Source organism: Gymnogyps californianus, chromosome 3, assembly GCF_018139145.2.
Source record: "Gymnogyps californianus isolate 813 chromosome 3, ASM1813914v2, whole genome shotgun sequence".
NCBI classification, from domain to species: Eukaryota; Metazoa; Chordata; class Aves; order Accipitriformes; family Cathartidae; genus Gymnogyps; species Gymnogyps californianus.
This window is the reverse complement of record NC_059473.1, coordinates 39,546,601-39,561,288: the sequence shown is the minus strand read 5'-3', so window position 1 is coordinate 39,561,288 and position 14,688 is coordinate 39,546,601. Positions and strand designations below refer to the sequence as shown.

At 37.4% G+C, this 14,688-nt stretch overlaps 1 protein-coding gene across 3 annotated transcripts in view; it reads right to left on the bottom strand.

The window, feature by feature from the left end:
* SMYD3 (SET and MYND domain containing 3) overlaps window positions 1-14,688 on the bottom strand; it is a 432,268-nt gene that overhangs the window by 52,993 nt on the left and 364,587 nt on the right. For all 3 annotated transcript variants that reach the window (XM_050894927.1, XM_050894928.1, XM_050894929.1), the window contains one exon: window positions 857-944. In XM_050894927.1, coding sequence (XP_050750884.1) covers window positions 857-944 — 88 coding nt within the window. The remainder of the gene's footprint in view (window positions 1-856; window positions 945-14,688) is intronic.

The following is a 14,688-nucleotide window of genomic DNA, read 5'->3' as shown; positions in this document are numbered from 1 at the left end:
GCCCAGAACATCACTATGCAAACTTGTTTTTTATGCTGCTGAAAAGGAGTCCTGGAAGATTTAATTCTCTCTAGCTCCAGAGAAAGCCCATGTTTCTGAAAATGGTACGGCATCTTGCTACAGTAGGCCAAATTCACAGTCAGTGAAATACCACTGAATAGACTAAGATGAGAGAGGGATCAATATACTCATAGTCTTCTAGTAAAAATCTCCACCTCTCTTCTGCTCACCTTTTCTTGCTTGTTGCTGTTCACTAATTTTTTTAATTGGATCACATATCTACATGATGGCCATTAGGCTCCAGTTCTGTTTATTAGTGCAAGATCATCTCATTCAATTTGCTTAATTATCAATTATTATTATATATTATTATTATAATTTATTATAATGATTCTATAATGTTTGCAGTGAACCTGACTGTAATTATGTCCTTGTTATTGTCATTGCTGTGCAAAGAATGAGAACCTGGAAATGTTCACAATGGGAGTAATGGGACAAAGAATTTAACAACGTTTCAGATTAAGCTTTATTTCATTTAGAAGTGGATTTATATGAAGTGGTGGGCTGTGATGGCAGAAGTCTAAACCTGAGCCAAACTATCCCTTCACATCCTAGGTACCTACTACCCCTGCCATGAAGCAATTCTAGTCCAAGTAATCAGATACTCTATTATTATTAACACAGTTAAGAATATTACACGTTTTAAACATCAAATGAATTAGAAATACATTTTAAAACAACATAAAAATGTAAACTTTTAGGAAATAAATCTCAAAAGATGAACTGTGTACTAAGGGGCTCTCTGGGTTGTTTTCACAACTGAATGACAGACTGTAGCCTGTCACTGAAAGGATACCTTCTTTTGATTTTGGATATCTCACTTCATTTACAGCATCTTTGACTTCTTTCCAGGCATGCTCTTCTCCGGCCAATTTCTCAGCATCCTGGTTAATGGAAACAAAAGCATTTTATGAGAAAAACAGTAAACTGAGAATATGCAGTAATGATGAAAAACAGGGCAAAAAGATTACACTGACAAAAGCTACTTGTGGGGATTGTACCACTATTTTTTGTAAATACACAAAAAATCATTTCACCTGGCATTCATTCTCACCCTGTGTTTGTAAGTAAATGAGATGATACCAAGAAAAATGAATGCAAACTTGGAAACATTAAACACTTAAACCAGATATTAGGTTTGCAACAAGAACTATGATCAACCAGAAAAGAGAAATAATAGCACATGATTTTTACTATCAAAATGCATTGAGCAGATCTCTCAAATCTGCTCTCTCTCTGACCTGCTCTCAAAGACCTGCTACCTAGTACTTCCCAGATCCTCAACCACACTGTAGAAAGGATTTAGCAAATAATTTTGATTAACCATGTGGTGATTAGAGACTTTACAAACAGTGGGAGGCTACCTTCATCCATTACAGTTATAAGCATGAGCTTACAGAAGTCTACTACTCAGAAAAAGCTGAACTTGGGTTTTCCTTTATAACTCATTGCTATTTTTTTCTTATTCCATCAGATTCTATAAACAGCTATATTTTCCCATCGCTTTGTCATAAAGAAGGCAAAAATGATTAATGGCTACAGCAGTAAGAGAAAGTTTCCCTTTTCAACTCCGAGCAGTGACTAACTGCACCTTAGGCAAACCACTTGGAACAAATTTATTAAAGCATCTACAGACACAGTTAAGCATCTTGAGGGATTTCCAAAAGCATCTAGATATTCAATTTCCATTGCTATAAGCACTTAAATACCTTTAAAAATTGGCCTTTAAGACACTGCAGTTCATTATCTCTCTCCTTATAAAAGGCTCTGCTACTCGCAAAAGAGTTTTGTAACTGCAAATTCTTGCAGGAATATTTTAAATACAGTTCTAAAAAAATCAGCCTTCAGCAGGGGTGGAGGCCTGGAGATGAACAGAGAAGGTGTGTGAAAATCTAACCAAGCACTTTGTAACCAACAGATGCTTACTGGGCATCACAGGAGTATCTCTATTAAAAGGCCTGTAATCTGTATCTGTCTAGAACTGCATAATTTTCTTATCCCACTGCTCCTTATTTACCATAAATTCAGAACAGAAAATTTTTACAGTGAGAATCAGCTCTCACTTTCACATTTAATTTGCAGTTTTGTCTTTCCATCTGCTCCATGAAACAGCAGACCTCTGTGTATTCCTGGGATGATTAAATCAAGATTAAATCAAGATTGGTCTCAGCTACCCCGTCATTCTGTGAAGCCTTACAAGGAGGGCAGCCTGACCCCACTGCATCTTGCACATGTACTTCCCCTACAATCAGTTCTCTGATCAAAAAGATCACCTGGAAATAATTTTGTGCATAGCTGAATTTGCCACCAGAAGGCATAAGGTAAATGTTAGGACAAAGAAGCTCATACTATAGAAATTCTATCAGCACAGTTAATGTACATACCCAGCCCTCTTACAGCTTTGTGATAGACTTACACTGAATCTGTTAGCTTCAATGTAACCTCTACCAGTTTTTATGGGACTACATCAATTTCTGAACTCAGCCTGTTAACCTGTAACAACCTGTCTCTAAAACATCTTTGTAGATCAAGTGCTGCTCACTGATTGATCTAAAAAATAAATCTGGCCTGTAAGATACTAATAATGATGTCTATGAAATTTTAGGTTTAAGGAGCTACCGAAAAAGAAAAATTCTTTTAAGCTATCTTTGCCCACTAGCCCAAGTATAATTCTCAGGATTTCTGTAACGTGCTGTAAGCCTTACATCTAAAATCTCAGAAACATGGGAACTGGGACAGATTTGTAAGTGAAAGAAAAAAAAACAACTATACACCAAGTTACAGGCCAATGACTGATGCATCATTAGGGCTCACTTTGCACACAGTGGGACTGATGGATGAATCAGGTTAAAGTGTTCATTGACACGGCATTAATCTTTCTCTTTCTTGTGCGTTCTTTTGAGCTGCTTTCCATTGCCTTCCAGCATTTCATTAACAACACAAAGCAGTGCAAGGTTGGGATTGCCTCTAACCTTTACACTAGTGGATAGGGTTAAGTCAACACTGGCTTCATATCCAGGTAGAGAATAGGGAGTGTCTGTTGGACCAATAATCTCCCAGCCCTCTCTGGATTCATGGTCTTTATCCCTTTTGTAAGTGACTTTAGGATGGAGGGAGCTGGGCAGGATGCCCAGCTCTGGGAAGGATTTAAGTCACAGGTTTCAATGAGATGTTTTCTATGTTCTCAAGATGAGCCATTTTGGGGGTTGGCTGACATAAGAACAAGCGAAGACCTGGCTAGCTGGGCCTTTTACCCCTCTACTGTTCTTCATCAGATTTCCATATACCAAAGAAGTCCTGTCCTTTCCTAAACACTCTAGTTCAAGGCACGGAGGCTGCTTCCAAACAGGCAGCCAAGCAGGGGTTGCAAAACAACCAGGAAGGCTTGTCACTGAGAACACTTCTGCCTTCCAGCCTAATAAGCTTTTTCCAAGTAAGTTGTTTCTCTCCCTTTGACAATGCCTTGAAAGCCATGGCCATGTGATACAACTAAGCCAGCTAAAAATACAAAGCTGCCTTGGAGTTGGAATTATGGAAATAATTGAAGTGATTAATAGTTACACCAAACTCTTTAATTTAATCTAAGAGCATGGCAGTAACAGCTATGGGAGATTTAGCTTTCCACAGACTAACACCCATTCAAAGCATCTCTTTTCAGAACATGTTCCCAGTCAAACCTCCAGGTGTGCAGAGCTGCCAACAATAAAGGAAGACAGGCTTTTTTCATCTGTAGAAAAGGAGAATCCTAGCTGAAGAAAAGCAAGAGGCTTTTAAAAAAGAAGGAAGAGTTAACGACTTGTGCCTAATTATTTTCCTTATTTCTAACACTGACACTAAACATAAGAGTTTGTTCTTCAGAACAACAAAATATTTGTGTCTTGGTCTAAAAAACAATTAGAATAGATAATCTAGTCACAAAAATGCATGACAACCTTATGATGGCTGAAACTGGCATGCTTTACAATTCAGCTTTTGCACATAGAGGCGTGCTGGAGAAAACTGAGAGTAGAAGTGTTGAAGGCTCATGGGGAGAGCACAACAGACAGCTGCAACACACGCTTTTCCATGGTAAGAACACAACCTCGCAATACTCTTAATAACACAGGTACAATCCATTGGAGGCAGAAGCATCACTGGATGTGCTAGCTGAACCCACAGTCTAGGGCACAAGGAAAGACAAAATTGATCCTGTGACTTATTTTGAGCAATTATTCCAGATGGAAGATGGTTCCAGCACCTGCTTTCCACTTACTCCAAGCATGTGCAGGGGAAACTTGTTCATTAAAAGGTGAGTTAAGATGCAAGAGCAACATTTCAATTCCATCTCTCCATTCTTCCAATACCATGGCAGGTGCTGCTACAGCTTTCTTAGTGAAACACACCTGGGAATTCGTCATCTTAACACTGAAGCTTTCTGGAAATCTCCATGGACTGCCTATCCCTTGGACTACCTATCCCTGACCGCTTAGACCTGTGCTTCTGATCCTTTAGAGAGAACAATTTCCGGTTATATTCGGTTCTTCTAGTAAAACAAGCTATAAGCTAAACTCTTCACACCTGACACCTCTCAAAAGAAGGACACTGTGTACGTTCACATCTTCTTGCATTTAGTTAGGGTACATAAAACACAAAGGCTCACCTACATAATTCAACCAAACGAAATTCTACCCTTGAAATCTATTTGGCTCTTCAAAATGGGCAAACGCAAAATATTCTGTAAAGCAAAATTTTCCTGCCATAAAGAACCATCTTTCCTCCCCTAAATTTCACAATAATTTCACTGTATAAAGGATTCAAGAACAAGATTAATTTTTTTTTAAACATTTGCTTGAACATTGTAATTTCTATAGCTTGTAGATCAGAACAGCATTAGTTGTTGTTTTTCTTTCAGAACACTTCCAGCTTTTATATCCAATCATTCTCCAGACTTTTCAATTTGCAGATACTCATTGCAATGTATGTTTCAGGAGCCTGAGAATGGACATTATCAGCTCTGCCCAGTGCATCCTGTAACTGCTCATAACAATAGTCTGTGGTACCCAATACACCACTAAATGTCAATATTTGCTTTAAATATTACACAGTTTTCCACAGTTTAGGTTCCATTAGCGACACTTGTAAAAAGGAAGCTATAACGACTTATAACAAAGCTATAACAAAAGAGAAAGAAATAAGAAAACCAGAGGGTATCTGATGAGGATTATAATCTGTTAGCATAGTGATCAAATGTAAAATGTTCTGCAGTTCTGGCTTTAAGTGATAGGAAGATTTATTATAAAAGCACCATCTCCTGAAACAATTACAGACATCAGCCACCACAGAAATAAGCATTTGAAAATGTTCACCTGTTCCATTCCCTCCTATTCCTTTGCTTCCACATTGTTTGTAAGAATTAGTTCTCTCCCTATCTCTTCTGCTATTCTAGCATCCTGAACACATCCCATCCTTAACTGAACTCTCCTTAGAAAGGAGTATAATCTTCAAAGTACAGATACATGTTTCTCTTTCCTTCCTGTTGCTTTACACCACTCCTCTTTCCCTGACTACTCTTCCATTTCTTATACTTCCTAAAAGTGCTCCCTACCTCTTCATTTCAAGCACCACTGCTTCTACATGCAATGTTAGCAGTTACTGTTCTTTGCTATCCCAGCATTTAAAATCCTGAACGTTAAAAGATTCCCACATGGACAGCATGTCCTCTGAGAGAAGATCTCTCTCTTACCAAAACAAGCATATGCCAACCATTCAGCGTCATTGCCCCCTCTGCCCAAATGCACTCCCACAGCCCCAACATTGCTCATCTGTAATGCACTGCACCTCTGAAAATCTCCTGAAGATTGAAAAGGTTGATTAAGGGCTAGTCCTCCTTTCGTACCTATGCTACAGGATAGAAACAGGACATGGATTTTCTGTCCTCTCTACAAAGTTCACCTTTCTCCTTCTCACAGATGGAGGTAGAGAAACAAGCCAGAGATTTGCCATGCAAAGGAACCATGAAGCACTCCCCGCCTCCCTCCACAGAAGGGAGAAGTGGGGACAGGAAACTCCAAACAATAAGTAACTCCTACACTTCTTTTTCTCCTTCCCACCCTTCCTCCTACAAGAAGTAGGTCCAAAGGCATCTTCATTATGTGCCTGTTTCCAGTGTTCAGGTATCCAGTTCCACATAGGCAGAAATGAGCAAAGCTTTGTAGGGGGTATTGGAGTGCCAGGCTGCCCTGAGACGAGTGAAAAACAAGGTCTAAAGTCTTCCATGACCAGTATCTTCTCTTCTAAATACACAAATGGAATAAAAGAGTGTAATGTAAGCACCAGAAAACGTCAGTTTTACAATGGTAAAAACCATTGTACAAACCACAGTTCAAACAGACGTTAGGGGTTTAATATGAAATATTATTGGGTATGATATTTTTGCAAGACAGAAAAATCACACTAAATAATCATAATAGTTCCTTCTGGACACAAAATCTATGACTATATAATGATAATCGTGTGAGAGAGCAGCATATAATTCTGTTCTTGTTCTCTTTTTGTGGAAGCTTTAAAAATATCTTTAAAAAGGAAGTTTTCTGGACTGTAATATTTTAACACTTTAAAAGCTACAGATACCTCAGATTTCTGAACATTTCATATAAATTGCTGACCATGGCTTATGATTTGCTTAATTTCTAAAAATTTAAGTGGCAACTACAGATGTGCATCTGACAGAACAATTCTGACCAACTTGATAGCTTCAAATCAAAAGAGGTTTTCTTAGCTTTTGTTTGAAGAAGGTGTCAGAAAAGCTCAGACATTTAAATTAGGGCATGACGTTTTAAAACAGATCGCTGACACATTATGCACTAAAAGCATAAATAACAATTTTCTATTTCTGATTCTATTTAAAAGTGGATAACTACTGAACATATGTTTCTAGTAAACTCAGTAACTCATTGTTTTATACTTGGCAGCAAAAGGAAAGCATTAGAGTAGAAGATATTGCAGATCTTCTGAAGCTTCACTTTCAGTAAGATGAAAAAAAACATCAGTGAGAAAATGTGATATGGAAGCTGCTATACTGTGGCTAAACTGAATTTGTGACTTGAGTACTTCAGAGCAAACAGGGTATGAGGGCCTGCCACACAATCATAAGTGCATGCAGCTACAGGCACAGCAAGAGAAAGCACACTTGAGCGGTTTCTTGAAATATCTGAGGTCATCTCTTGTAAAATATTTTCAGTCTTTCTCATTTCCGTAGATAAATTGTGCTCAACTTTGAAGCCACAGTTTTGTGATGGGACAGCAGTTTGTGACAGAGGACTGTATAGTTGAAGAAAAATGTATACTCACTGGGAAGCACAGGCTATTGTGAAGCAAACTGTGGTACTAGAGTTTGACTCCACACTGGAACCTGGGCTGGATTTATATTTGTATACTGGATGAAGTTTAAACTCAAAATCAAAGACCCCTCATCTCTTATTAGGAGGACTGTGGTTTATAGAAGCCTACAGCTTCAGTTGAGGATTTCACTCACCTTTACACTTGCGAATGTACTTTGTTAAGAACTATGAGTATGTGAAATGATCAGTGTGCAGAGCCCTGTCATGATTCAAGATTTACATGTGATTTCTGAAGTTTCAAAAGCTCCCCTGTTTTGCCCCATTAAAAATAATGCCAGCTTCATAAATGCCAGTTCAACTACCCTTTCCAACCCGTATAAGGTTGTTCTCACCAGAAGCTGAGCTGTCAGAAGAGAAGACCTTGTGTTTTCTGTCATATGGCTCTGAAGAGGGTGGATGGGACATATGGCAATTCCAAAGCTACTTTGTCTTTGACAAAAACAATGTTGTGTTCCCTGTGAGGCTATCAGGAGGGGGTGAATCCGACTTCTGAACAAATTGAATTTGTACTTTTTATTTTTGAATTCTAAAAGTAAAATAAGACACATTGCAGTTGGATGCCATATTGCAGCTGTGCAGTACATTGCTCAGTATTAGGCAGGCTGCATTACCTCACATAATCGATATCAGCTTTTCATGGATTACTGACTCTGGTGTCTGGAAGTGCATAAGAACTGCACAGGCTAGTAATACTCTAAACTGTATAGGTATTGGCAAATTTAACAGTTGTTCACACCATTCATGTTTAAGTGCTCTACTTAGGCATTCAAATCAAGATGAAGGTTTCCCCAGACTCTGTGTACAATTAGTGCAAAAAACCAAGCACTTTCACATGGTAGTATGAATAACCTTCCCTTAACATTATCCAACTTAGTTACAACATTACAATATTTACTCGGAAATTTAAAAAGAGGCATCAAAAACAAACATGGGAAATTTATTAAAATGAGATGCTTTTTATAAAGAAAACATTAAAATCAGCAAGTCCATTTTAAGAAGTCAGTTTAATTTAATAAAATTAAATGGGACTAAGATAAGTTTATCCCAACAACATCTTAGATTTAATTAAGCCTTGAAGTATAAAGTAAGAGAGGAGCAAACAGACCAACAGTTCTCAACCTCTCCAGTCGCAAGTCCAATATCTGTCGGGCTCACAATTCTGCACACCAGAAATAGTAATTGCATTTCTGTCAGATTCATACTCCACTCTTACCAACTGCAATCCCACTTCAGCTATTAATTTCTGTGATTTTTTTAGACACACACATTTTTAAACAGCCTTTTCAAAGATCACTGCATCTGTATATTGTATGTTACAGAGGCAATCTCATAAATGTTTTATAGCGAAGCAAATTGACATCCCTCTTCCTACTGACTCCCCTGTTTATAGATGCAAGGGTCACATTAGCCTTCTTTGCCAGAGGAGAACAAAATGTTTTCCATTTCTGTTCAGATACCCATGCTGAGATTCATCCGACCAAATGTAGACATTTGGGCTACCCTTCTATTTGACAGAGAAAAAGAGTCAGTCTCAGGGTGTAATTTGTATTATCATAAAGCAGGCTTCTAAAATACGTCAGGTGAATAACAGTCAAACTGTGTCCATTTTTCTCCATTTTATCCATAAAGGAAGTCTAGCTCAGATGCTGACACTTACACTGTAGCTGTCTGAGATGCGGTGAAATAAATCATAGCTGTAGATCCCCATTTCAGATGTGGAACATGTGTTCCACCTTTGCAGTGGTGGCGCATTTTATTTCAATGGGTCTAATTTACCAAGCAATTCCAGTTACTCCGTATTATTTACCTGTCCTCATAAATGTTTATTATTCACTCAGTCTTTGTCATCCACAAATTTTACTGGCAATGATTTTGCAATTACTTCCAATTCATTCATGAAAATGCTGGGTACTGTAGAAACAGGGTTATATTATGGACACACTCTGAAACTATTTGGTAAGCGTTACATATAACTGATGATTATGGTGATTTAATGTTTAAGTGTGTTGTCAGAACAATCTTTAGAGTGTATATATATTTACAGTGTATACGTATAAATTCCTGTAGTAAGAGAAAAGACACCAAAAAAGCTCAAAGCTTTCATTAGTCTCGAACATCACAGCCCCACAGAACTTTTCAAAGACCAATAATGCTCACAGATCAAGTGTTATTATTAAAGCTTTTCTGTTTTACATGCACTCTTTATGATAAAAACCTAAGCAAATAACATTACAGACAGTATTTCCTCTCTCAAAAGCATCATACAAGGATGCTAGGCTACTTAGCACGAAAGCATCTAAAGAGATCTGTCAAAATATAAACAATACACAGGGCTAAGCAGCTAAACTTCACCATAGCATCTTGCCTGGACCTGGAGACTCTTCAAATGAAAAGCACATGTATTTAACACATTCTGAAGTCATTTCAGTTAAGTGTTGGTCATTCTGGTTGCTGACCAAAACATTTCCCATATTTATTTTTAAACTAGGTCCCTTAAATACTACTACTCCTTTTGGTGAGAAAGGAGTCATAATTACATGAGGGCTATCCTAGTTCTTTTCATTGCCCTTTCTCCGTACTGTTTTATAAAATCCTTGTGCCACACAAAGCTCAGGCCCCTGTGGATGACTGGCACTTTGTAGGCCCAAGACCCCAATGCCTACTCCCAGTCAAGACGATGGAAGTTGCGGTTTATTCCATGAGCAACAGGACCGAGTTTTGTGTCTGTGACAGCACTGCCTTTATAAACCTCCTAATTTCAGGACCTTAGGGCTGACTGCAAAATTCCCATCCAAGCTGCATATGTTACAAGCTGAAAAAAAAAAAAAAAAAAAAAAGATTGGACCATGGGAAGAACATTAAATAGAAGTTCACTATTTATCAACTCATAAAAGCCAGAGGATGGGAGGAAGGGAGGAAAAGCAAAGGAAAGTACTTGCAGCTTAGCATCAGAGAAATAGGGCCTTATGCCAGACCACCCAAAAATTCTTGGCACGTTAGTAACTCCATTGTAATTTCCAGCATCAGTCCAAAAAAACCCTGTGGGTAATTCAGTTACCTGAGGAAGGATACTGTTCAGCCTTATCCCTAGCAACTGTGAGGCTGGTATTTCAGACTGTCTTAGACATTACACATTTGTTAAGGCAATCTCTAGGTCTATTTTACCAAACAAACTGACAGCTATAAGGCAAATCTGCTTTATTCCTTAATTCTGCAACCTGTGGAGACACAGAGTGCCACTGAGGACATTTAGTGGCTCAAAAGAGATATGTAGGTCCAAAATCCTCAGAATATTTAGGTATTCACAATGCATAATCCAATCCACATTCATCAGTGCATTGAAATATGTACTTAAGTTTAAATGCATGCAGAAAGCCCATTAAAGTTAATATTTATGCGAATGACTAAACACTTCACTAAGTAGAGGTATAGTTATTTGTGTATCAAAGTTCAATTTATGCCTCAGTGATTTGAAGAATTTGTGCCCATTGAATTACTGGTTCTAACTGAAGATATACTGACATGAAGTTAGATATTTATTTTGAACACTAATTTCAAAACAATTTAATATCTTAATGTATGATATATCACATGATAAAATGGTAGCTATAGTAATTATGGGGTTTTTTAAATGTATACCGCAATGTAAAATAACAATATTTACTGCGGTATATGTTTTCTGAATGAATGGGTATGAAATTCAGGGAGTTTAGGGTTTAGAAAAGCACATGCAACATGGTTAAGATCATACACAGTTCATCAATCTTAAAATATCTGACAGATCTCAAAAGCAAAAGTGGCGATTCCTAGAGCGCTGATAAAAATTGACTGCCTAACTCACTAGCATGTTGCTTGAATATTCAGTGTCAACGCTCAAATCCACACTGAGCAGTCTCCAAGTTTTTTAAAGTCAAGACTGAAAAAAGGTTGAATTCATTTTGTACAACTGCTGTTCTTAAGAGAGCACAGTATCTGGAGTTTCCTCCTCTAGAATTTTGCGAACAAATTTGATCATCCCCTAGCTGGATATTAGTTTCATATAATCAAAGGAGAGGTATGCAAATACCTTTAAAAGATGTTGTACAGTGTTTTAGTCATTTCAAGAACTTCTACTTTGGAGAATTATTATTGACTATCCTCTAACTAACACTAATTTAAACCGGTAAAGGTTCTTCCAGTCTTTAAGGGAAGCAGCTAGAAACACTCCATAAGGCAAATGAGTGCTTGAAACAAACTGCTTCCTGTACCTTTCTAGTACTCTATTATTCTGATTCAATAATACGGACATTTTAGACTTTGTCACAAATAATAGGAAAATGGCCACATCCCAGAGAGTGAAAAGGACATTCTCTAAAATGTCATAATGTCATGGAAGCTATTATAAGACCCTTGAATATTTCTCAGGGCCTTTATTTACTCTTTGAATAGCTATCATGCAGCTGGTTCCTGTTGACTGCCATTCTTACAAGTTTTTACGTGCCTCAGCAATCAATGGTGATCGGCCAAGGTGATTCAAAGCAAGAAGAGGTAGCCCAGATCACAAAATGTGTACTGACTGTTAGGCTTCTTGACTCACGTGGAAGCAACTGTTTATGGGACCTGCTGGAACGACACAATTTGGTGATACATAATCTATATTGGATTTCCAATTTTCTAAAACAGTTCACGGTACTCGTAATCTATTTCTCTGTCTCCTGATAAGTACTCTCCACTAAGTACTTCACTCATCGCTTAAAAACAGACATACTGTTCTCCTAAAATATTTTTCCCAGTCAGATGGATGAGTGTTGCCCCTCTGAAAAGCATGCTATCTCAACCCCTCCTTTTTTACATTTCTTTTGCATGTGAGGGTTTGGGGTAGGGGAGAAGCAGCTCACTTTGCATGGATCCCCACCTTCATTAACCAAATACAATGTACTAGTAACTGAACTTCACAGTACCTTTCTCCCCTATACCAAATGTCTATAGATTCAAACTACTGTATTACTAGGCAGTAGCTGGAATCACATCAAAAGCTTTCAAAGCTCAGAAGGACTTCTTTTGTGCAGTGGAATGATGCAAACTTAATGTAAAGTTGTACACTAGAAATATTTTGAGAGTAAAAATTTAGTTGTCTAGATATTGTCAAAGGAAGTGCAGAAATTTTAGTTTATATCCAACACTTTTCAGCAGTAAGACAAAGATTCATGCCTTATCTTTTCTAAAGCAATATGATGCAGCAACATATTTTTCTTAATGATTGTGGTCAGATAAATCTTGGGCAGAGCTGTGATGCATTGTTTTACCACACTCCCTAATTCAAATCACTGTTTGCAGTGTAATCAACAGCTTTCATATAATTCACTGAGCAATCTTGTGGAAAATAACAGGGCATCCTGCAACGGGTCAACAAATTACACAGTCCTCTGCTGTATCTCACACGGCTGGAGTAAATTCAGCCTTTTCAAGCCTGCTGCCTTTTACACAACAAAAAGTTACGATTCATGTCTAAAAATAAAGTTCACAAATGCAAAATTTATATCTACAGCTTTAGTTCCTGCATTGTTGTGATATCAATTAAATTACTGGCAAGAAATTGATATGGCACATTGCTTACCATAGCAATTTTTCAATCCAAAGCATTCAGTCTGCAGTTTTACAGTCTCAAAAGTTATAGACTTCCTTGCTATTCAGATGAGCTCATTCTTGCATTAATAGACCTCAGAGGATATTAGTTAAGGACTGGAATTGATTTAGGCACTGAAGAGACTGATTTTGTCTTTCTCAATCTATGGTGCTTCCTACAAATTCAGCCAAAGCCCCAAACTTTGAAGAACTACACTATCAAAAAGAAATTAGAATGAAGTCATGATACCTGATGACCTTGCCAGAGGGTCCTAAGTCAATCAATCAATCAATCTTTGAAAAATAAAATTAAAAATAAAATTTGGCTTGCAAAGAGTGTCTAAAAGTTTAGAGGCAGCTGATAGGAAAGCCATCTGTCTTCATTTAAATAAGAAGACTAGAGTGAAAGATGCACTTCCACAATATGGCATGGGAAACAACAACAATGTCAGTGTTTGTAGTAAGTTTCTTACTGAGATATTCTAAAGAATAATTCATCTTTTTAATGTTACTTGTACAATGGGCATTTCTATATCTATTTTATGGAGTGAGATATGAAACAGGGCTGTACATTACTTACCAAAGATCACAAAACAAATAGCAGCAAAAGACAACAACCACCACCATGTACTGCATGTGTAATATATTGCTCACTGAAAAGGTGTAATATCTTTAAAATTGTCCCTGTGTGTTCCATGCACGTACCTATGCACATACATATATGCATACAATATTGCTTTTCCCATTAAGACCTGGTTTTGTCCAGTGTAAATATGTGTCCACTTCACCACAAAAAGTAATTGCAGTGAAATGGATCACAGAATGCACTGTTCCTCCTAGCAAGTAGACAGGCTAAGGAGATTGTTTAGTTCATAGATTTAATGATGGGGCAGATTACCAGATTAAAACCTGGACTACCTGATTAAATTTTTTTCCAGACTTTTTTTAGCCCATTCTTGACCCATATAAGGTAAAAACATAATCTTACTTCAAGACCCACTGTGCACAAGTCTGCTTTACAAAACCACTCATTATTCCTCTCCTCTGACTGGAATTATCGGAAAACTAGGACAATAGTCATAGTAATGAAGCTAATCTTTTGTTTTACCAAGCATTTACACCTACTGTATACGTAGTACTTCATTCTAGTGATTTCCAGGCATTGTATGGACAGTAATTGATTTCAGAAAAAATGTACTGTAAGGAAGGTAAGATTTATTAGCACAATATTTCAGCTAAGGAAAATAAAACAAAAAGACAACAAACTGCCTAACATCATAAAGAAATTATATAATATACAATCAGGATGGCATTAGGAACCAGAAATTTGGCATATGAAGAAAGTATATTCAGAATCTGAAAAGACAGACACAGGATGCACTGATATGAAGGAGCATCATAGGAACCATAGTTGAAAAAAATTATTTTTCCAGAACGAAAAAGGTTCCTCTGGACTAGTTTTGGGTGATGTCTTCAACAGGGAATGAGTTTGGAGATGACAAAAACTTTTGCTGAAATTACCTGAAGATGGCCTATTGCAAAAAATTTCAGTGAGCCAATAAAATTGTGTGCTGTTTCAAGTTACTCACAAACTTGCTGATAAAGAGTAAAGGGTCCCTTTCCATCTTGTTTTCTTCCTCCATGT